This window comes from Carcharhinus amblyrhynchos, unplaced genomic scaffold, assembly GCF_965287045.1.
Source record: "Carcharhinus amblyrhynchos unplaced genomic scaffold, sCarAmb.v2.hapA chromosome_205, whole genome shotgun sequence".
NCBI lineage: Eukaryota > Metazoa > Chordata > Chondrichthyes > Carcharhiniformes > Carcharhinidae > Carcharhinus > Carcharhinus amblyrhynchos.
Window position 1 is genome coordinate 164,914 of NW_027649945.1, and position 21,795 is coordinate 186,708.

The 21,795-nt window shown below is 46.5% G+C and overlaps 1 protein-coding gene across 1 annotated transcript in view; it reads left to right on the forward strand.

The window, feature by feature from the left end:
- The window catches only part of cplane1 (ciliogenesis and planar polarity effector 1), a 270,576-nt gene that overhangs the window by 127,175 nt on the left and 121,606 nt on the right, over positions 1–21,795 (forward strand). Inside the window, exons 28-31 of the mRNA XM_080183273.1 lie at positions 3,550–3,695; positions 7,273–7,409; positions 8,957–9,090; positions 21,111–21,188. Of these exons, the coding sequence (XP_080039399.1) occupies positions 3,550–3,695; positions 7,273–7,409; positions 8,957–9,090; positions 21,111–21,188 (495 nt within the window). The remainder of the gene's footprint in view (positions 1–3,549; positions 3,696–7,272; positions 7,410–8,956; positions 9,091–21,110; positions 21,189–21,795) is intronic.

A 21,795-nucleotide genomic window follows, 5' to 3' on the forward strand; every position in this document is an offset into this window, starting at 1 on the left:
TTACCCAGGTATGTCCTAACATACAACAGTCAAGCAGCTTGACACTGTCCAGTACAAAGCTTGATTGCTACTCCTTCCACAAAGTTTAAAGTTCATTTATTAGCCACAAGTAAGTCTTACATTAACACTGCAATGAAGTTACTGTGAAATTTCCCTAGTTGCTGCACTCTGGTACCTGTTTGGGTCAGTGGATCTCACCAGCACTTCTTTCCACCTGTGGGAGGAAACCAGAGCACCCAGAGGAACCCCATGCAGACATGGAGAGAACATGCAAACTCCACAATGACAGTGGCCCAGATCTGGAATTGCACCCAGATCTCTGGTGCTGTGAGGCAGCAGTGCTAACCACTGGGCCATCCACAAACATTCAATCCCTCCACCACCAATACACAGTGACATCCATGTGCACTATCTACGAGATGAACTGCAGAGATTCACCAAGATTCCTTAGGCAGCACCTTCCAAAGCCACAACCACTACCATGGCATGGGTTGGATCTCAAACAATGACAAGACAGAATACAGGAATGAGGTAGAGAATCTGGTGAACTGGTGCGACAACAAAATGAAGGAGATTGTCACCGACTTCAGGAAGTGTAAAGGAGAACATGTCCCTGTCTACATCAACGGGGACGGAGTAGAAATGGTCGAGAGCTTCAAGTTTTTATGTGTCCAGATCACCAACAATCTATCCTGGTCCCCCCATGCCAACGCAATAGTTAAGAAAGCCCCACCAATGCCTCTACTTTCTCAGAAGACTAAGGAAATTTGCCATGTCAGCTACGACTCTCACCAACCTTTACAGATGCACCATAGAAAGCATTTTTTCTAGTTGTACCACAGCTTGGTATGACTCCTGCTCTGCCCAAGACCCCAAAGAACTACAAAGCGTCATGAACAAAACCCAGCCCATCATGCAAACTAGCCTCCCATCCATTGACTCTGTCTACACTTCCTGCTGCCTTGGAAAAAAGTAGCCAGCATAATGAAGGACCCCACACACCCTGGACATTCTCTCTTCCACCTCCTTCCATTGGGATACAGATACAAACGCCTGAGGTCACGTACCAACCAACTCAAGAACAGCTTCTTCCCTCCTGCTGTCAGACATTTAAATGGACCTACCTCACATTAAGCTGATCTTTCTTTACATCCTAGCTATGACTGTAACACTACATTCTGCACACTCTCCTTCTCTATGAACGGTATGCTTTGTTTGTATAGCGCACAAGAAACAATACTTTGTACACTGTATATATGCGACAATAAATCAAATCATCTAGAAGGACAAGAGTTGCAGATACCTGGAAATGCCAACACCTGGAGCTTCTCCTCCAAGTCACTCACCATCCTGGCTTGGACATATATCACTGTTTTTTCATTGTCACTGAGTCCTGGAATTCCCTCTCTAACAGCACTGTGGGTGTACCTACACCTCAAGGACTGCAGCGATTCAACTTGGCAGATCACCACCCCTTTCTCAATGGGCAATTAGAGATGGATAATAAATTCTGGCTTACAGTGAGGTCCACATCGAAGGGCCGAATGGCCAAACCCTGCTTCTAGTTCCTATGTTACTATTTCTATAAATTAATTTTCCAAAAGGCCCATGTTTTCAGGATAGTTTGAATGTCGGACCCTGAACAGCTGATGGTAGAGATTTTACTTGTGCCGATTACATTATAGAATGGTTACAGTTCCTCTAAAGGAGCAATTCACCAGTGTCACTCGCCTATCTCTCCCTGTAACTATGCAACAATTTCCACTTTATATAACAATCCAGTTCCCTTTGTGAAAGGTTCCATTGATCCTGCCTCCATCGAAATGTAGAAACACTGGAGATGGAAGCAAGACGAGCCTGTTCCACCATTCATCACCATCATGGCGGATCATCCAACTCAATAACCTAATCCTGCTTTCTCCCCATAACCTTTAATCCCATTTGCTCCAACTGCCTCTTGAATATAGTCAATGTTTTGGCATCAACTAGTCCCTGTGGTAATGAATTCCACAGGCTCACCACTCTTTGGGTGAAGAAATGTCTCCTCCACCACACACTCTGTGCGTTCTAGACTCCAACCATTTGCTATGTAACAAAGCATTTCCATTTTCTCAATCACTTCCAGTCTGCGGTTATAAGATTGTGGCAGTGAGCGAGCATTACCAGAACAAGGCTTTAACACTGATACATCATGGGAAAGTGATTGGTGCTTGTCCCGCACTGTGATTGGTGTATCTGTTATTTGTCCTGTGCTGTGATTGGTGTATCTGTTATTTGTCCCGCACTGTGATTGGTGTATCTGTTATTTGTCCCACGCTGTGATTGGTGTATCTGTTATTTGTCCCGCACTGTGATTGGTGTATCTGTTGTTTGTCCTGCATTATGATTGGTGTATCTGTTATTTGTCCTGCACTGTGATTGGTGTATCTGTTATTTGTCCCGCACTGTGATTGGTGTATCTGTTGTTTGTCCTGCATTATGATTGGTGTATCTGTTATTTGTCCTGCACTGTGATTGGTGTATCTGTTATTTGTCCTGTGCTGTGATTGGTGTATCTGTTATTTGTCCTGCACTGTGATTGGTGTATCTGTTATTTGTCCCGCACTGTGATTGGTGTATCTGTTATTTGTCCTGTGCTGTGATTGGTGTATCTGTTATTTGTCCTGCACTGTGATTGGTGTATCTGTTATTTGTCCCGCACTGTGATTGGTGTATCTGTTGTTTGTTCTGTGCTGTGATTGGTGTATCTGTTATTTGTCCTGCACTGTGATTGGTGTATCTGTTATTTGTCCCGCACTGTGATTGGTGTATCTGTTATTTGTCCTGCACTGTGATTGGTGTATCTGTTGTTTGTCCTGCACTATGATTGGTGTATCTGTTGTTTGTCCTGCGCTGTGATTGGTGTATCTGTTATTTGTCCCGCACTGTGATTGGTGTATCTGTTGTTTGTCCTGCATTATGATTGGTGTATCTGTTATTTGTCCCGCACTGTGATTGGTGTATCTGTTATTTGTCCCGCACTGTGATTGGTGTATCTGTTATTTGTCCTGTGCTGTGATTGGTGTATCTGTTATTTGTCCCGCACTGTGATTGGTGTATCTGTTATTTGTCCCGCACTGTGATTGGTGTATCTGTTATTTGTCCTGCACTGTGATTGGTGTATCTGTTATTTGTCCCGCACTGTGATTGGTGTATCTGTTATTTGTCCTGCACTGTGATTGGTGTATCTGTTATTTGTCCTGCACTGTGATTGGTGTATCTGTTGTTTGTCCTGCATTATGATTGGCGTATCTGTCCTCTTGCCCTCTAACCCATGTGCAACTGCTACATCTTGGTTGTTCCTTGAGTTCTGGCCAATTAATGTAGTGCAGACTGTTACTTTCTTCAGTGACGTGGAGCTGCTGGCACTGGGGTAAGCACAGTAAGAAGTCCCGCAACGTCAGGTTGGACTTTAACCTGGTGTTGTGAGACTTCTTACTTTCTACACTAGCACACTGGGAAGGGTTTCATCCCATATGTTAATTTTAACCCGTGCTCCATCACTGACAGGCCGGATGAAGCAGAAGACTTTCCGAAGCAGGATCTGAGTCAGACCAATCACAGTCCTCCCCAGGAGCTGACATCGGACTCTGACAGTGGAACTGAAGAAGAGGAATCAGCAAATGGTGACGGGGGACATGCCACTTATAGATGGGGTAGGTGTGTGTGAGTGTGAGAGAGCGCGAGAAAGAGTTTCCTCCACAGCAGCTGGGGAAGTCTGAAATCAATTAATAAATCGGGATAATGAAACTAGCCCCAGTAATGGTGAGCATGGAACTATCATCGACTGTTGTAAAAAATCATCTGGTCACTAACGTTGTTTAAGGAAGGAAGCCTGGTCTGGTCCACATGTAACTCGAGATTATTTTTCTTTAATTTAGTTAGGGTATCGTGGTTGATGCAGGCTTGGAGTGCTGAAGGGCCTGTTCCTGTACTGGATCTTGGTGTAGCTATGAAGGGCTGAAGGGCCTGTTCCTGTGCTGTCCTTTTCTTTGTTAAAGAACATGAGAACATAAGAAATAGGAGCAGGAGTAGGCCATCTGGCCCTTCGAGCCTGCCCCGCCGTTCAATAAGATCATGGCTGATCTGTCATGGCTCAGTTCCACATTCCCGCCCTCTCCCCATAACCCTTAATCCCCTCTCTTATCAAAAACCCATCAACCCGCGTCTTAAAAATATTTAGCGAGGCAGCCTCCACCACTTCAACGGGCAGAGAATTCCAGAGATTCACCACCCTTTGAGTGAAAAAGTTCCTCCTCAACTCCGTTCTGAACCGCCCCCCCCTTTATCTTGAGGCTGTGCCCTCTAGTCCTACTGTCCTTTCTGAGCAGGAAGAATCTCTCCACCTCTGTCCTATCCATCCCATTCATCATCTTGTACGTCTCAATGAGATCTCCCCTCATTCTTCTAAACTCTAACGAGTACAAGCCTAGTTTATTCAGCCTCTCCTCATAGCTCAACCCCCTCAACTCCGGCATCAGCCTAGTAAACCTCCTCTGCACTCCCTCCAAGGCTAAAATATCCTTGCGTAAGTACGGCGCCCAAAACTGCACACAGTACTCCAGCTGCGGCCTCACCAATGCCCTATACAGCCGCAGCAAGACCTCCCTACTTTTATATTCAATCCCCCTCGCGATGAAGGCCAGCATCCCATTCGCCTTCCTGACCACCTGCTGCACCTGCAAGCTGGGTTTTTGCAACTCATGCACAAGGACCCCAAGGTCCCTCTGCACCGTCGCCTGCTGCAGTTTTTCTCCACGTAAGTAATAATCCTTCCTACCATTATTCCTACCAAAGTGGACCACCTCACACTTGCCAACATTAAATTCCATTTGCCATTTCCTGGCCCATTCGCCCAGCCTATCTAGATCTTTCTGTAGACTCTCCCCACCCTCCGCACAATTTGCCTTTCCACCAATTTTGGTGTCATCAGCAAATTTTGACACCCTACACTCGGTTCCCTCCTCCAGATCATCTATATAAATGGTAAATAGCTGAGGCCCCAACACCGACCCCTGGGGCACCCCACTAGTCACCATCCACCAATCCGAATAGCACCCATTGACCCCCACTCTCTGCCTCCTATTTGACAACCAGTCCTCTATCCACGCTAACACCCTACCCCCAACTCCATGCCCCCTGACCTTCTGTAATAACCTCTTGTGAGGTACCTTGTCAAACGCCTTCTGAAAATCCAGAAAGACCACATCCACCGGCTCTCCTCTATCCACCGCTCTAGACACATCCTCATAGAACTCCAGTAAATTTGTCAGACACGACTTCCCTTTAAGGAAACCGTGCTGCGTCTGCTCTATCAAGCAGTTCCCCTCAAGATGCCTCGCTATTTTCTCCTTGATGACGGATTCTAACATTGTACCTACAACAGACATTAAACTAACAGGCCTATAATTCCCCGCCTTTTGCCTGGCACCCTTCTTAAACAACAGCGTAACATTAGCCGTTTTCCAATCTTCCGGCACTTCCCCGGAATCCAGCGACGTCTGGAAAATAACCACCAAGGCATCCACTATCACCTCCGCCATTTCTTTCAGAACCCTCGGATGCATTCCATCCGGTCCTGGGGACTTGTCCACAATCAGCCCCTCCAGTCTGTCGAGCACCACCTCTCTAGTAACAGTAATGTCATTAAGACCCTCCAGTCCTACCACCTTTCCATCTCTAACACCCGGCAAATTATTCACGTCCTCCTCCGTGAAGACAGAAACAAAAAAGTTATTCAAGACCTCCGCCAAGTTATTCAAGTTGTTCTTTGAATAGAATCCCCACCGTGCAGAAGGAAGCCATTCTGTCTATCAACTCTGCACAGACACTCCAAAGGCATCCCACCCAGCACCGCCCACCCCCCCAATCCACCAAGTTCAATCCTTGTCTTTGGAGGGGACCAGAGCTCTCGGAGGAAACCATGCAGACACAGGGAAGACCCCTTTTTATTTCTGATTTGCACCCATCCCGTTTCCTCATCCGCTGAACCAAGATCGTTTCTCACTTCATCTCAGCTTTTCCTATCACGACCGTATCTCCCAATTTTCCATCCTGCCTGTCTTTTCAAAAGACTGTATACCCTGGAGTATTTATTTCTCATTCTTGGTCACTTTGTAACCATGCCTCTGTAACAGTCATTTACAGTTGATCTATATTGGTGCTGTAGTTCATCTATCTTATTCTGAATGCTGCATGCATTCAAATAAAGTGTCTTTACTTACTTACATAGAACATAGAACACTACAACACAAACAGGCCCTTCGGCCCACAAGTTGTGCTGATCATATTCCTACCTACCAGGCCTATCTATAACCTTCAATCCCACTTGTTTAACTACTGTTCCCTGCATGGACCTTATTGGCTGATACACTATAACCATTACAGACTATTTCCCATCATGTCCCTCTCTGTTTCTCTGTCCTAACCCACTGTACTGCTCTATTACCTGAATGTTTTAGACTTCTGACTCTTCCTTCACCCAAACCTTCCACCCCATCTTTATTCATTGTCCTAGTTACACAATTCACAGGATACTGTACCCAGCCTGGTTTAAGTGGCATCCATCACAATGTATGTACCAATTTCCTCTCCGCCCAGTAGTAGTGCCAAAGCCCCATGAATCAGAATATCTTCTTCAACCTTTGAGCCATGTGTGTAATTTATTAATATAGCTGATCCTCTGCCAATTGACAATGTACCTTGGGTAACAATCCATGGGTTATTACCTTTTGAGGTTCTGTGTTTTAGCTTGAACCCCATCCCTTCAAACTCTCACCGCTGAACATCATTCCTGCATGGGCCACAAGTTTGTCTCTAGTCTCGAGGAGCTATCTCTGTCCTTGTCACTGGACAGGCAACACTACCTTTGGCACAATTAATATGAAGTAAAAACAGGAAATGCTACAAAAACTCAGCAGGGCTGACAGCATCTGTGGAGGGAGAAACAGAGTTAACTCCGAAGAAGTCATACTGGACTCAAAACATTAGCTCTCTTTCTGCCTCTGCAGACGCTGCCAGACCTGATGAGTATTCCCAACATTTTCAGATTCCTGCATCCACAATATTTTGCATTTACAACCTTTCACAGCTTGAGTTGTCAGGCAGTCGAACAGCTGATTGGAGGTTTGAGACTGGGGTTGATGAAATTGAACAGAGCATCAACAGATCCTGGCAGTAATTTCCAATGCTGCCTCGAGCCAGCATTAACATTCAATCTTTCCGCTTGTGCAGGCGATGAAGGTGAACATCTCATTAATACTTGTGTGTACAAAGAGGAAGAGGATCCTGGACCAAAGCCATGCACTCCCTTCAGTCCCACTATATCAATCAGTATAAAAGCCAAACCCAGAAACAGCAGCAGAGAAAAGGTAACTGTGAAGATCAAGTGTTTAGCTTTAGAATTCAGGAGTGTACAGGTTTATGGTTCACAACAGGAGCTGGGGATTGGATGAATTAACTGGGAGGTAATAGTCAGTGTGGCCATAGGCTGGGCCTGGAAGGCTCTGAGTGATGGGAGGGAATATTTAATGTTTGTATCCAGCTTTCACCTTCATTCTCAGTGCTGATCTCCACTGGCATTTCGTGTTCTACTGTGGGCTGTTTGGGGTGGTTAATATATAGAATAACAGATACCTGGGAGTGAGTTACAGACTGGAATCTAATCGAGGGGTTCGGGGTGGTTTATATATAGAATAACAGATACCCGGGAGTGAGTTACAGACTGGAATCTAATCGAGGGGTTTGGTGTGGTTTATATATAGAATAACAGATACCTGGGAGTGAGTTACAGACTGGAATCTAATCGAGGGGTTCGGGATGGTTTATATATAGAATAACAGATACCTGGGAGTGAGTTACAGACTGGAATCTAATCGAGGGGTTCGGGGTGGTTTATATATAGAATAACAGATACCTGGGAGTGAGTTACAGACTGGAATCTAATCGAGGGATTCGGGATGGTTTATATATAGAATAACAGATACCCGGGAGTGAGTTACAGACTGGAATCTAATCGAGGGGTTCGGGATGGTTTATATATAGAATAACAGATACCCGGGAGTGAGTTACAGACTGGAATCTAATCGAGGGGTTCGGGGTGGTTTATATATAGAATAACAGATACCCGGGAGTGAGTTACAGACTGGAATCTAATCGAGGGGTTCGGGGTGGTTTATATATAGAATAACAGATACCTGGGAGTGAGTTACAGACTGGAATCTAATCGAGGGGTTCGGGGTGGTTTATATATAGAATAACAGATACCCGGGAGTGAGTTACAGACTGGAATCTAATCGAGGGGTTCGGGGTGGTTTATATATAGAATAACAGATACGCGGGAGCGAGTTACAGACTGGAATCTAATCGAGGGGTTCATGGTGGTTTATATATAGAATAACAGGTACCCGGGAGTGAGTTACAGACTGGAATCTAATCGAGGGGTTCAGGATGGTTTATATATAGAATAACGGATACGCAGGAGTGAGTTACGGACTGGAATCTAATCGAGGGGTGCAGGGTGGTTTATATATAGAATAACGGATACGCAGGAGTGAGTTACAGACTGGAATCTAATCGAGGGGTTCAGGATGGTTACAGATCGAGCATGTCAAGTAAGTGTGCCTGAGTGGAGTATAGTGGATAGCCGCTGTGTTCCCTGATGAGCACTTCACTATTGGAACAGTTACTTCCCTTGGTGAGGAAGTGTTGTTTAACCCAGATCTCACTGTTTGCTGGATTCATGCAGTGCCTTGGAATGCAGAGTTTAGTTCTAGAAGGGTCCCATTGTTTTAGGTAGGACAGAGCCCTGAACTTGAGTAGTGATGATAATCCTCAGGACGTACACATGAAGTCTTATTAATTTTATTGATAATTTGTTTCTCTGCTGCAGAATTTTGAAGTTGCTTTGTGTTTTCAGATGGACCGTAGCTTGGATGTGGAAACTCCGCATGACAATCCCATCAGCAAGGAACCTGTACTAGGGATAAATGAGCCAATCTGCAATGAACCTGGAGAACTGGAAGAGCAGATGGAAGGGAAAGAGTCCCTGAGGTATTGTTCCTGATTTTAAAGGGCATTGTGTTTTAGTGGTGGAGCGGCTGTGTTTGAGCAATGGAGCTGTCAATGCTGATGTGTGCTGGAGGGTCGGTGGGGATACTGCTTCATTCATGATTGTTCCCAGGAGGTGGGAACATCAGCTGATTGTTCCAGCAGCAGAGATTTGGCGTTAACCAAGTAACTCGCCACTTTGTTTGGTTTTCATTTCCAAATGCAAGAGAATTTGTTTTATTAACTTATGGGAAGTGGGCAGTGAGGGGCAAGCAAGCATTTATTCATTACCCATCTCCACTTGCCCCTTGAGAAGGTGGTGGTGAGCTGCTTTCTTGAACCGCTGCAGGTCATATGGTGTAGGTGTATCCACAGCGCTGTTAGGGACGGTATTAGAGGATTTTGACCCAGTGACACTGAACGAATGATGATATATTTCCAAGCCAGGCTGGTGAGTGGCCTGGAGGAGAACTTGCAGGTGGTGGTGTTCCTAGGTGTCTGCTGCCTTGTCCTTCTAAATGACAGTAGTCTTGGTTTGGAAGGTGCTCCCTAAGGAGCTTTGGTGAGTTCTTGCAATGTATCTTGTCGATGGTATACACTGCTGCCACTGTTTGAGGGGGTGGAAGGGGGTGAATGTTTTTTGAAGGGGGAGCAATCAAGCGGGCTGCTTTATCCTGGATAGATTTAAAGTTTATTTATTAGTGTCACGAGTAGGCTTATATTAAGAAGTAAAGTTTACTTATTAGTCACAAGTAGGCTTACATTAACACTGCAATGAAATTATTGTGAAAATCCCCTAGTTGCCACACTCTGGTGCCTGTTTGGGTACATTGAGGGAGAATTTAGCATGGCCGAAACACCAACCAGCACATCTTTCAAACTGTGGGAGGAAACCAGAGCACCCAGAGGAAACCCATGCAGACACGAGGAGAACATGCAAACTCCACAGAGACAGTGACCCAAGCTGGGAATTGAACCCGGGTCCTTGGTGCTGTGAGGCAACAGTGTTAACCACTGTTGTGCCATTATGCCGCCCTGGTGTAAGTTTCTTGAGTGTTGTTGGAGATGCACTCATCCTGGAGAGTATTCCATCACAGTCCTGATTTGTGCCTTGTAGATGGTGGAGAGGCTTTGGGGGATCAATCTGAGTTATTTGTTGACCTCATCCTCACCAACTTCCTATCGCAGCAATAAAGATCCATTTTCATGTTGAAGATACCTTCCATTGCGTCTGAGAGGAGTGAAACTGGACAGATCATTTGGGGTCGAAGTGCCAGAAACAACAAGATCAAACCCAGTCCTGTCAATCCTGTGAAGTCCTCCTTACCAACATCTGGGGGCTAGTGCCAAAACTGGGAGAGCTGGCTCATAGTCACACAATGATTCTTACAGAATCGTATGTTACAGATAATATCCTGGAATAAGTGTCTGGAATGCACTGCCAGCGGGGATGGTAGAAGCAGGTACAATAACAATGTTTAAGGTACATTGACAGATACATGAATAGGCAGGGAACAGAGGGATATGGACCACGTAGATACAAAAGACATCATGTGTTGGTGCAAGCTTGATGGGCTGAAGGGCCTGTTCCTGTGCTGTACTATTCTTTGTTCTCTTTATTCAGTTGTTAATGATGGAGAATTAAGGAGAATGAGAGATATAAGAACATAAGAAATAGGAGCAGGAGTAGGCCATCTAGCCCTTCGAGCCTGCCCCGCCATTCAATAAGATCATGGCTGATCTGTCGTGGCTCAGTTCCACTTTCCCGCCCTCTCCCCATAACCCTTAATCCCCTCTCTTATCAAAAACCCATCAACCCGCTTCTTAAATATATTTAGCGAGGCAGCCTCCACCACTTCAACGGGCAGAGAATTCCAGAGATTCACCATCCTTTGAGTGAAGAAGTTCCTCCTCAACTCTGTTCTAAACCGCCCCCCCTTTATCTTGAGGCTATGCCCCCTAGTCCTACTGTCTTTTTTGAGCAGGAAGAGTCTCTCCACCTCTATCCTATCCATCCCATTCATCATCTTATACGTCTCAATGAGATCTCCCCTCATTCTTCTAAACTCTTAATGAGTACAAGCCTAGTTTATTCAGCCTCTCCTCATAGCTCAACCCCCTCAACTCCGGTATCAGCCTAGTAAACCTCCTCTGCACTCCCTCCAAGGCCAAAATATCTTTGCGCAGGTGGGGCGCCCAAAACTGCACACAGTACTCCAGCTGCGGCCTCACCAATGCCCTATACAGCTGCAGCAAGACCTCCCTACTTTTATATTCAATCCCCCTCGCTATGAAGGCCAGCATCCCATTCGCCTTCCTGACCACCTGCTGCACCTGCAGGCTGGGTTTTTGCGACTCATGCACAAGGACCCCGAGGTCCCTCTGCACCGTCGCCTGCTGCAGTTTTTCGCCACGTAAGTAATAGTCCTTCCTACCATTATTCCTACCAAAGTGGACCACCTCACACTTGCCAACATTAAATTCCATTTGCCATTTCCTGGCCCATTCGCCCAGCCTATCTAGATCCTTCTGCAGACTCTCCACACCCTCCGCACAATTTGCCGTTCCCCCAATCTTGGTGTCATCAGCAAATTTCGACACCATACACTCGGTTCCCTCCTCCAGACCATCTATATAAATGGTAAAAAGCTGAGGCCCCAGCACCGACCCCTGGGGCACTCCACTAGTCACCATCCGCCAATCCGAATAGCACCCATTAACCCCCACTCTCTGCCTCCTATTTGACAACCAATCCTCTATCCACGCTAACACCCTACCCCCAACTCCATGTCCCCTGACCTTCTGCAATAACCTCTTATGAGGTACTTTGTCAAACGCCTTCTGAAAATCCAGAAAGACCACATCCACCGGCTCTCCTCTATCCACTGCCCTAGACACCTCCTCATAGAACTCCAGTAAATTTGTCAGACACGACTTCCCTTTAATGAAACCGTGCTGCGTCTGCTCTATCAAGCAATTCCCCTCAAGATGCCTCGCAATTTCCTCCTTAATGACGGATTCTAACATTTTACCTACCACAGACGTTAAACTAACCGGCCTATAATTCCCCGCCTTTTGCCTGGCACCCTTCTTAAACAACGGCGTAACATTAGCTGTTTTCCAATCTTCCGGCACTTCCCCGGAATCCAGCGACGTCTGGAAAATAACCACCAAGGCATCCACTATAACCTCCGCCATTTCTTTCAGAACCCTCGGATGCATTCCATCCGGTCCTGGGGACTTGTCCACAATCAGCCCCTCCAGTCTGTCGAGCACCGCCTCTCTAGTAACAGTAATGTCATTAAGACCCTCCAGACCTACCACCTTTCCATCTCTAACACCCGGCAAATTATTCACGTCCTCCTCCGTGAAGACAGAAACAAAAAAGTTATTCAAGACCTCCGCCATATCCCCATCCCCTACCACTAGGTCTCCTTTCTCATCCTCTAAAGGACCAACGTTCACCCTAGCCAGCCTCTTCCTTTATATATATTTATAAAAACTCTTGCTATCCTTTTTTATATTAAGCGCTAGCCCAGCTTCATAGTTTCTCCTACCCTTCTTTATCAACTTCTTTGTCAATCTTTGTTGACATTTAAACCTCTCCCAATCCTCTTCTCGCCCACTACTCTTAGCTACTCTAAATTCCTCCGCTTTTAATTTAACACTTTCCTTCACCTCCTTCGTTATCCACGGCTTATTACCTCTCCTCCTATGGTCCTTTTTGACCATCGGAATAAATTTCTGCTGAGCACCAAGAAAGATCTCCTTAAAGATCCGCCACTGCTCCTCAGCAGACCCTCCCTCCAACGCGCTCCCCCAATCAACATTCGCCAATTCCTCTCTCATCCTACCGTACTCCCCTCTATTCAAACAAAGGACGCGTGTCCGGGAACCCACTTTCTCCTCCTCCATCTGCACCAGAAACTCCACCATACAATGATCACTCTCTCCAAGAGAATCCTTCACCGCAAGGTCCCTAATTCTACCCGCCTCATTACATAGCACCAGATCCAAGATAGCTCGCTCCCTCGTTGGCTCCAACACACACTGTTCAAGGAAATTATAACAGTTATGTCATGATTGTTAGAAGTTTCTGGGACTGCTTGTTCACATTCATGTGTAATTAAGCATGGCTCAGATCAATTTTGTTAAAATGTTGGCCTCCAGCCAATCCTGCATAAGAACATACATAAGAACATAAGAAATAGGAGCAGGAGTAGGCCATCTAGCCCTTCGAGCCTGCCCCGCCATTCAATAAGATCATGGCTGATCTGAAGTGGCTCAGTTCCATTTTCCCACTTTCTCCACATAACCCTTAATTCCCCTGTCTATCAGAAACCTATCTACCCGTGACTTAAATATATTTAGCGAGGCAGCCCCCACCACTTCAACAGGCAGAGAATTCCAGAGATTCACCACCCTTTGAGTGAAGAAGTTCCTCCTCAACTCTGATCTAAACTCCATCCTCCCTCTTTTCTTGAGGCTGTGCCCTCTAGTCCTGCTGTCCTTTCTAAGTGGGAAGAATCTCTCTACCTCTACCCTATCCATCCCCTTCATTATCTTATACGTCTCTATAAGATCCCCCCCTCATCCTTCTAAACTCCAACGAGTACAGACCCAGTCTACTTAATCTCTCTTCATAGTCCAACCCCTTCATCTCCGGTATCAGACTCGTGAACCTCCTCTGCACTCCCTCCAAGGCCAATATATCCTTCCGCAAGTGTGGCAACCAAAACTGCACACAGTACTCCAGCTGCGGCCTCACCAGTGCCCTGTACAGTTGCAGCAAGACCTCCCTGCTTTTATATTCTATCCCCCTCACTATAAAGTTCAATATTCCATTCACCTTCTTGATCGCCTGCTGCACCTGCAGACTGGGTTTTTGCGACTCATGCACAAGGACTACCAGGTGCCTCTGCACTGTAGCATGCTGCAGCTTTTCGCCTTTTAAATAATAATCCTTCCTACTATTATTTCTGCCAAAGCGGATAACCTCACATTTGCTAACATTATACTCCATCTGCCAGGTCCTCGCCCACTCGCTCAGCCTATCCAGATCTCCCTGCAGACTTTCCACACCCTCCGCGCAATTTGCTTTTCCACTCATCTTCGTGTCATCAGCAAATTTCGTCACCCTACACTCAGCCCCCTCCTCCAGATCATCTATATAAATGGTAAATAGCTGAGGTCCCTGCACTGATCCCTGCGGCACTCCACTAGTCACCAACCGCCAACCAGAATAGCACCCATTGATACCAACTCTCTGCCTCCTATTAGACAACCAATCCTCTATCCACGCTAACACCTTGCCCCCAACTCCGTGCACCCTAACCTTCTGAAGCAACCTTTTGTGAGGCACCTTATCAAATGCCTTTTGGAAATCTAAAAACACATCCACTGGTTCCCCTCTGTCTACCGCACTAGTCACATCCTCATAGAAATCCAATAAATTCGTCAAACACGACTTCCCCTTAACGAATCCGTGCTGCGTCTGCTCGATCAAACCATTCCTTTCCAGGTGCCTCACTATTTCTTCTTTGATGACGGATTCAAGAATTTTTCCGACTACAGACGTTAAACTAACCGGCCTATAATTCCCTGCCTTTTGTCTGCTACCTTTTTTAAACAGCGGTAACATTAGCCGTTTTCCAATCTTCCGGCACTTCCCTGGAGTCCAGCGAATTTTGATAAATAATTACTAAGGCCTATCTACTATCTACTATCATCTCCGCCATTTCTTTCAGAACCCTGGGATGCATTCCACCCGGTCCTGGGGACTTATCCACCTTCAGCCTCATTAGTCTATCAAGCACTACCTCTCTAGTGACAGTAATCGCATTCAGGCCCTCAACTCCTACCATCCTTCTATCTTTAATACCCGGCAAACTATTCGTGTCCTCCTCCGTGAAGACCGAGGCAAAAAACTTATTTAAGGCCTCAGCCATTTCCTCATCTCCCACCGCTAAATCCCCCCTCTCGTCCTCTAAGGGTCCAACATTCACTCTAGCCAGCCTTCTCTTCTTTATATATTTGTAAAACAAAGTCTTCAATGTGGGTACCATGTGCTGTTCCGCACATAACACTGAATTAATGGCTAACTTGAAGCCTCCGCAAATCCTGACAGATCCATCCGTCCTGATGACAGGACCTGTGGGTGTGGCCCACTCACCAACGCTGACAAGTTCCAACACTTCCGACTTCACAGATCATTCCAGGTCAGCTCCCACCTTCAGCCTAATCGTATATGGTACAGACCTCGCTTTCAAGTATTTAGCTTGGCTTTCTCCTTTTATTTTCATTTCATTGTCATATCTCTCTCGACATCTTAGCTACAACTGGAACACTACATTCTGCACCTCTTTCCTTCTCTATGAACAGTATGTTTTGTCTGTACAGCACACAAGAAACAATACTTTTCACTGTACGTGTGACAGTAATAAATCAATCAGTCAACCATGGCTGATCCTCATTGGTGGGAACCATCCGTTAATCTCGTTGGAGAGAACATTGGCTGGTGAGGAGGTACAAATAAGTGGTCCCGGGCAATAGTGTCTGGGACTCGGATTGTTTAAATGGGCTCCGTACCCTTTCTGGGTGTAAAGCTGATTTCACCAGTGAGACTGGGGGAGGCAAAAAACCGGCACCAGCTTGATTCTCCACCCCTGCCCAATCTTACCAAAGGTCCGGTGAGATCACGGCCATTAAGTCCGCACTGTATCAGCCTGCTTTCAGTGGATTAGCAGAACGTTCTAACCAAATCATAAAACATATCTTGAGAGCAACCAGGGAAGAAGGTTTGCTGATCAGTTCATCCCAATGTGTGGGAATAGTAGGCATTCCGTCACCTGGACCTCTAATGATCAAGGGGCAACTACGCTCTGAATTCAATGTGTTCAAACCTCAGGAGACTAAAGAGATTGTACAACAGCAACAAGAAGAACAAATGGATTCGCAGGCAAAACAAAGCATAGCGTTTCCACTAAGGACAAGGAGTTTTGACTAGGAATTACTCCTCGGTGAGGAATGAGTTCCTGCCACAATCCTTACGCAGACTGGACCTATTTCTTGTCGTATCCAGATCAGAGATGACATTATCTGGAGGAGACTCAGGTTCAGGCCACGTGGCCTGTAGTTCTGCGCTGTTTCGTGTCTCTGCTTCTGCACAGGCGTGCAAGGCTGGTTCCTTTCTCAAAGGCACAGAGTTAATTGAATGTGCATGTACTTCTGGCCAGCATACACACAGAAGGTGCAAGACTTGCTGAAAACTGGAGGTTCTGATCTGTGATTGCCAATTTGAAATGACGGTCAGTATCCAGGTTTCCTTACAAGCATCTCATTTTTACCTGTTGCCTTTCCTGGCATGCCGTATGCTGGGTTGTGACATTACAGATTGTGCTGGAGTACAATTCTGCTGCTGCTGATGGCCCACAGCTTTCAGCAGATCGACCTGCTTGGAATTGATTCCATTTAGCATGGTGATAGTGCCACACAGCAATGGTGAGATTCCAGCTGCACAAAGCCTTTGCATTGGTCACTCCTACTAATACTGCCATGGACAGAGGCATCTGCCATTGATAAATTGGTAAGGATGAGATCAAGTAGGTTTTTACCTCTTATTTGGGAGAGGTGGTGGCATGGTGGTATTGTCGCTGGACTGGTAGTCCCAGAGACCCAAGGTAATGCCCTGAGGACTTGGGTTCGAATCTTACCATGACGGAAGAGGAAATTTGAATTGAATAAAGATCTGGAATTAAAAGTCTACTGATGACCGCGAACCCATTGTCGATTGTCAGAAAAACCCATCTGGATCACTAATATCCTTTGGGGAAGGAAATCTGCCGTCCTTACCTGGTCTGGCCAACATGTGACTCCAGAGCCACAGCAATGTGGTTGTCTCTCAACATCCCTCTGAGATGAATCTAGGGAGCCACTCAGTTCAAGTGCAATTAGGAATAGACAATAAATGGTGGCCTAGCCAGTGACACCCACATCCTGTGAGCTGCCACAGGCCTAGTCTATTCATTTTATATCTACTTTAACACTTGGCCAGCTTGATCTGTGGTGGTATAACTGAGCCCCTCTTGGTGATGGACATTGAAGTCCCCACCCAGAGTACACTCTGCACCCTTGCCACCCTCAGTGCTTCCTCTAGGTGGTGTTCAACATGGAAGAGTACTGATTAAGCTTGAGTATTAATGTCACAAGTAGGCTAACATAAACACTGCAATGAAGTTACTGTGAAAATCCCCTAGATGCCACTCTCTGGTGCCCATTTGGATACACTGAGGGAGAATTTAGCATGGCCAGTGCACCCTAACCAGCACGTCTTTTGGACTGAGTGAGGAAACCGGGGCACCCAGAGGAAACCCACATAGACATGAGGAGAATGCGCAGACTCAGCACAGATAGTGACCCAAACTGGGAATCGACCCCAGGTCCCTGGCACTGTGAGGCAGCAGTGCTACCCACTGTGCCTCCCTGCTGCCCGATTCATCAGCTGAGTGGGACAGTATGTGGTAATCACCAGGAGGTTTCCTTGCCCATGTTTAACCCGGTTCCATGAGACTTCATGAGGTGAGGAATTGAGGATTCCCAGGGCAACTCCCTCCTGACTGTATGCCACTGTGCTGCCACCTCTACTGGGTCACCTCTACTGGTATCCCATCCAGGGATAGTGATGGTGGTATCTGGGGTGTTATCTGTAAGGTATGATTCTGTGAGTATGACTGTGTCAGATTTCAGCTTACTCACTGGTTTCACACTGATATAAACAGGCTGCTATTTAACACCTTCCAAACCATTCCAGAGGCCGATTGTCTTCAGCTTCTCCTGGATTCCATGTTAAAATGTGGATATGGCGGTGTTGGACTGGGGTAAACACAGTAAAAAGTCTGACAACACCACGTTTAAGTCCAACAGATTTATTTGATGGTAAACTCACTAGCTTTCGAGGTTACCCCCTTTGTCAGGTGAATGGAGAGTTCTGGCCTCAGTCAGAGCACATAAAGCACAGACAGTTTACAGATTACTGATTAGAATACGAACCTTTACACCTAACCTGCTGTTCAAGTCCTAAAGTGGCCGACAATGTGTGTGGAAGGAGCACTGGTCACAGGTTAAAGAGATGTGTATTGTCTCCAGACAGTACAGTAAGTGAGGTTTTACAAACCCAGGCAAGTCACGGGGGTTACAGATAGTGCGACATGAGCCCAAGATCCCTGTTGAGATCCCTCTGAGCAGAGACTGATAGCCAAGTTCTGCACACATGAGGACGGTCTCAACAGGGATCTTGGGTTCATGTCGCACTATCTGTAACCCCCGTGACTTGCCTGGGTTTGCAAAACCTCACTTACTGTACTGTCTGGAGACAATACACATCTCTTTAACCTGTGATCAGTGCTCCTTCCACTCACATTGTCGGCCTCTTTAATACTTGAATAGCAGGTTAGGTGTAAGGATTCGCATTCTAGTCAGTAATCTGTAAACTGTCTGTGCTTTATATGCTCTGTCTGAGGCCAGAACTCTCCATTCACCTGACGAAGGGGGTAACCTCGAAAGCTTGTGAGTTTACTATTAAATAAATCGGTAGGACTTGAACCTGGTGTTGTCAGACTTTTTTCCATGTTAAACTCAGCCTGCTTGATTACAGTGAGACAATACCGCACCATAGCAACTTACCCGGCCTGGCTCTCTGTGCCAACTCTGCGCAACTGCAACATGTGGCAACTTGCCAGTTATTTACCTGTCAACAGGTTTGTTTAAGGAGTTGGAAGCTGCAGGAACAGGCCCAGCTGCCATGGCAATCTATTGTCTACATTTTTACAAAATACTCAATGTATTGCAGTCTTTTCCTTTCCCTCAGCGTAGATTTCAATCTCTTAGACCCAAAAAGGCTCCCTCCATCTCTCCACAGGCTTACTGCTTACACACTGCTGGAAGAATTCTAGATTTCCTTTCACAACCACAATTCTATTCTCAAACTCTCTCTCTGCCAGTCTTCTTTCCTCTTCATTCCTCTCTCAGCTTATGGCATTTGCTCTGCTCTTTACGAGAGAGTCTGGTCGACATGCACCACACTGAAGTTCACACTGTGATGAAATCAGACATGATTAAATGGTGGATCAGGCTCGAGGGGCTGAATGGCCTTCTCCTGCTCCTGGTCCTTGTGATCACAAACCCTCTCTTTTTCATCATAAGCACTATTTCCTTCATTATCCAAGAAAGCCTGTTTATCATTCTACCTTTTACCCACATTACTTCCACTTATGAATAAATCTGGAATTGTGAAAAGCTGCCATCAGATTGAGACTGGCTGATTGTAGGAAATCATCTGGCTTTTGGTAATGTCCTTCAGCGGTGCAAATCTGCCATTCTTACCTGCTCTACCTCTAACATTCAGCTTATCAAACTATTACAGAGAAATCTAATTGGAACAAAATCCTCCAGTGGGGACTTGTGCCAAGATTGAGACAGCTGTCTCACAGTCTAGCCTAGTTCAAGTAATATGGGTGAAAGGTAGAATGATCCACCATTTAATCATGTCTGATTTCATCACAGTGTGAACTTCAGTGTGGTGCATGTCGACCGGACTCTCTCGTAAAGAGCAGAGCAAATGCCATAAGCTGAGAGAGGAATGAAGAGGAAAGAAGACTGGCAGAGAGAGAGTTTGAGAATAGAATTGTGGTTGTGAAAGGAAATCTAGAATTCTTCCAGCAGTGTGTAAGCAGTAAGCCTGTGGAGAGATGGAGGGAGCCTTTTTGGGTCTAAGAGATTGAAATCTACTCTGAGGGAAAGGAAAAGACTGCAATACATTGAGTATTTTGTAAAAATGTAGGCAATAGATTGCCATGGCAGCTGGGCCTGTTCCTGCAGCTTCCAACTCCTTAAACAAACCTGTTGACAGGTAAATAACTGGCAAGTTGCCACATGTTGCAGTTGCGCAGAGTTGGCACAGAGAGCCAGGCCGGGTAAGTTGCTATGGTGCGGTATTGTCTCACTGTAATCAAGCAGGCTGAGTTTAACATGGAATCCAGGAGAAGCTGAAGAGAATTGGCCTTTGGAATGGTTTGGAAGGTGTTAAATAGCAGCCTGTTTATATCAGTGTGAACCCAGTGAGTGAGCTGAAATCTGACTGAACATCTTGTCTCAATCATTCTCCGAGCCTCTGCTGTTCCCTCCGAGTAATCCGAGAATAGGGGAAGAGGAATCAGGTGAACAGTTAGCTCAACAAGCAGGATAGGCCGTGGGATCAGATACAGTGAATAAACTTCATCTCGGCAATATTCCTGAGGAATGTATCCATCATAACCTGTAGTAAACCCATGGCAGAGGGTAAAGCCCCAGACAGAATTGAGAGAAGGAGCACAGGCTATTGGAGAATGGGGAGAGTTGGTTGGTGTGACCCAGACAAGGTAGCACAGGCCTAAATTGGTGAGGGGGCACAGGCAGGAACAAGGTGAGGGGGCAGAGAGGGTGAGTGAGGTGAGGGGGTAAGGGGATGACCAAGGTGAGGGGGTAAGGGGGTGAACAAGGTGAGGGGGTAAGGGAGTGAACAAGGTGAGGGGGTAAGGGGGTGAACAAGGTGAGGGGGTAAGGGGGTGAACAAGGTGAGGGGGTAAGGGGGTGAACAAGGTGAGGGGGTAAGGGGGTGAACAAGGTGAAGGGGGCAGAGAGGGTAAGCGAGGTGAGGGAGCATGGGGGGGTCAGGGGACACGGGAGGTCAGGTGAGGGGGATGGAAAGGCTGAGGGGACACCGGGGGGGGGCGGGGGTGGAATGTTTCTTGACTGTTTTGCTTTTGCTTTCATTCCTCTTCTGGTTGTTTGCTCAGTTCTTTTTCAGAGCTTTATATTTTTCACATGCCCCATTCCCTAAACAAATTCTGAATCAACCAGGTTATCCTGGGAATTCCCTAACCTGATCCGAGGAGCAGGAGAAGGTGAGGATGAGGATGATTTTGGTACTGAATGAGATTGTGGATAGATGTTTCCAGGCTGAAGAGGTTCTTGCTGTTTTACTGCAGGGTGCAGGGTGAAGCTGCCATTGACAGTCCCTGCTCTTCTCAAAGCACATCCCAAGCTTCAGTGACAGCAACGGAGAGGTGAGTAAACCTTATAAACACCATCCTGCAGACCAGAAACTGAATTTCAGCCTTCCAATCAACAAGACACTTCAATGAAAAACAGTTTTAGGAGCAAAATGTCATTAAATTATTCTCCTCCTTTTCCCAAGGGAATAAAACACAGAGAAAAATATTCAAAACTAGCCTAGAACTGGAGACAGAACACAGTGCGGGGGGAATTTTCCTGTCCCTCCGCCATGGGGATCGTAGTGGGGGGCGGGGGGAACCATACAAAGTGCCACAGACCTCGGGTGGGATTTTCCGGTTTTGGTGTGAGCAGCTCAGTGAGCGTGGCTGGAAAATCCCACCCAGTGAGCGTGGCTGGAAAATCCCACCCAGTGAGCGCGGCTGGAAAATCCCACCCAGTGAGCGCGGCTGGAAAATCCCACCCAGTGAGCGCGGCTGGAAAATCCCACCCAGTGAGCGCGGCTGGAAAATCCCACCCAGTGAGCGCGGCTGGAAAATCCCACCCAGTGAGCGCGGCTGGAAAATCCCACCCAGTGAGCGCGGCTGGAAAATCCCACCCAGTGAGCGCGGCTGGAAAATCCCACCCAGTGAGCGCGGCTGGAAAATCCCACCCAGTGAG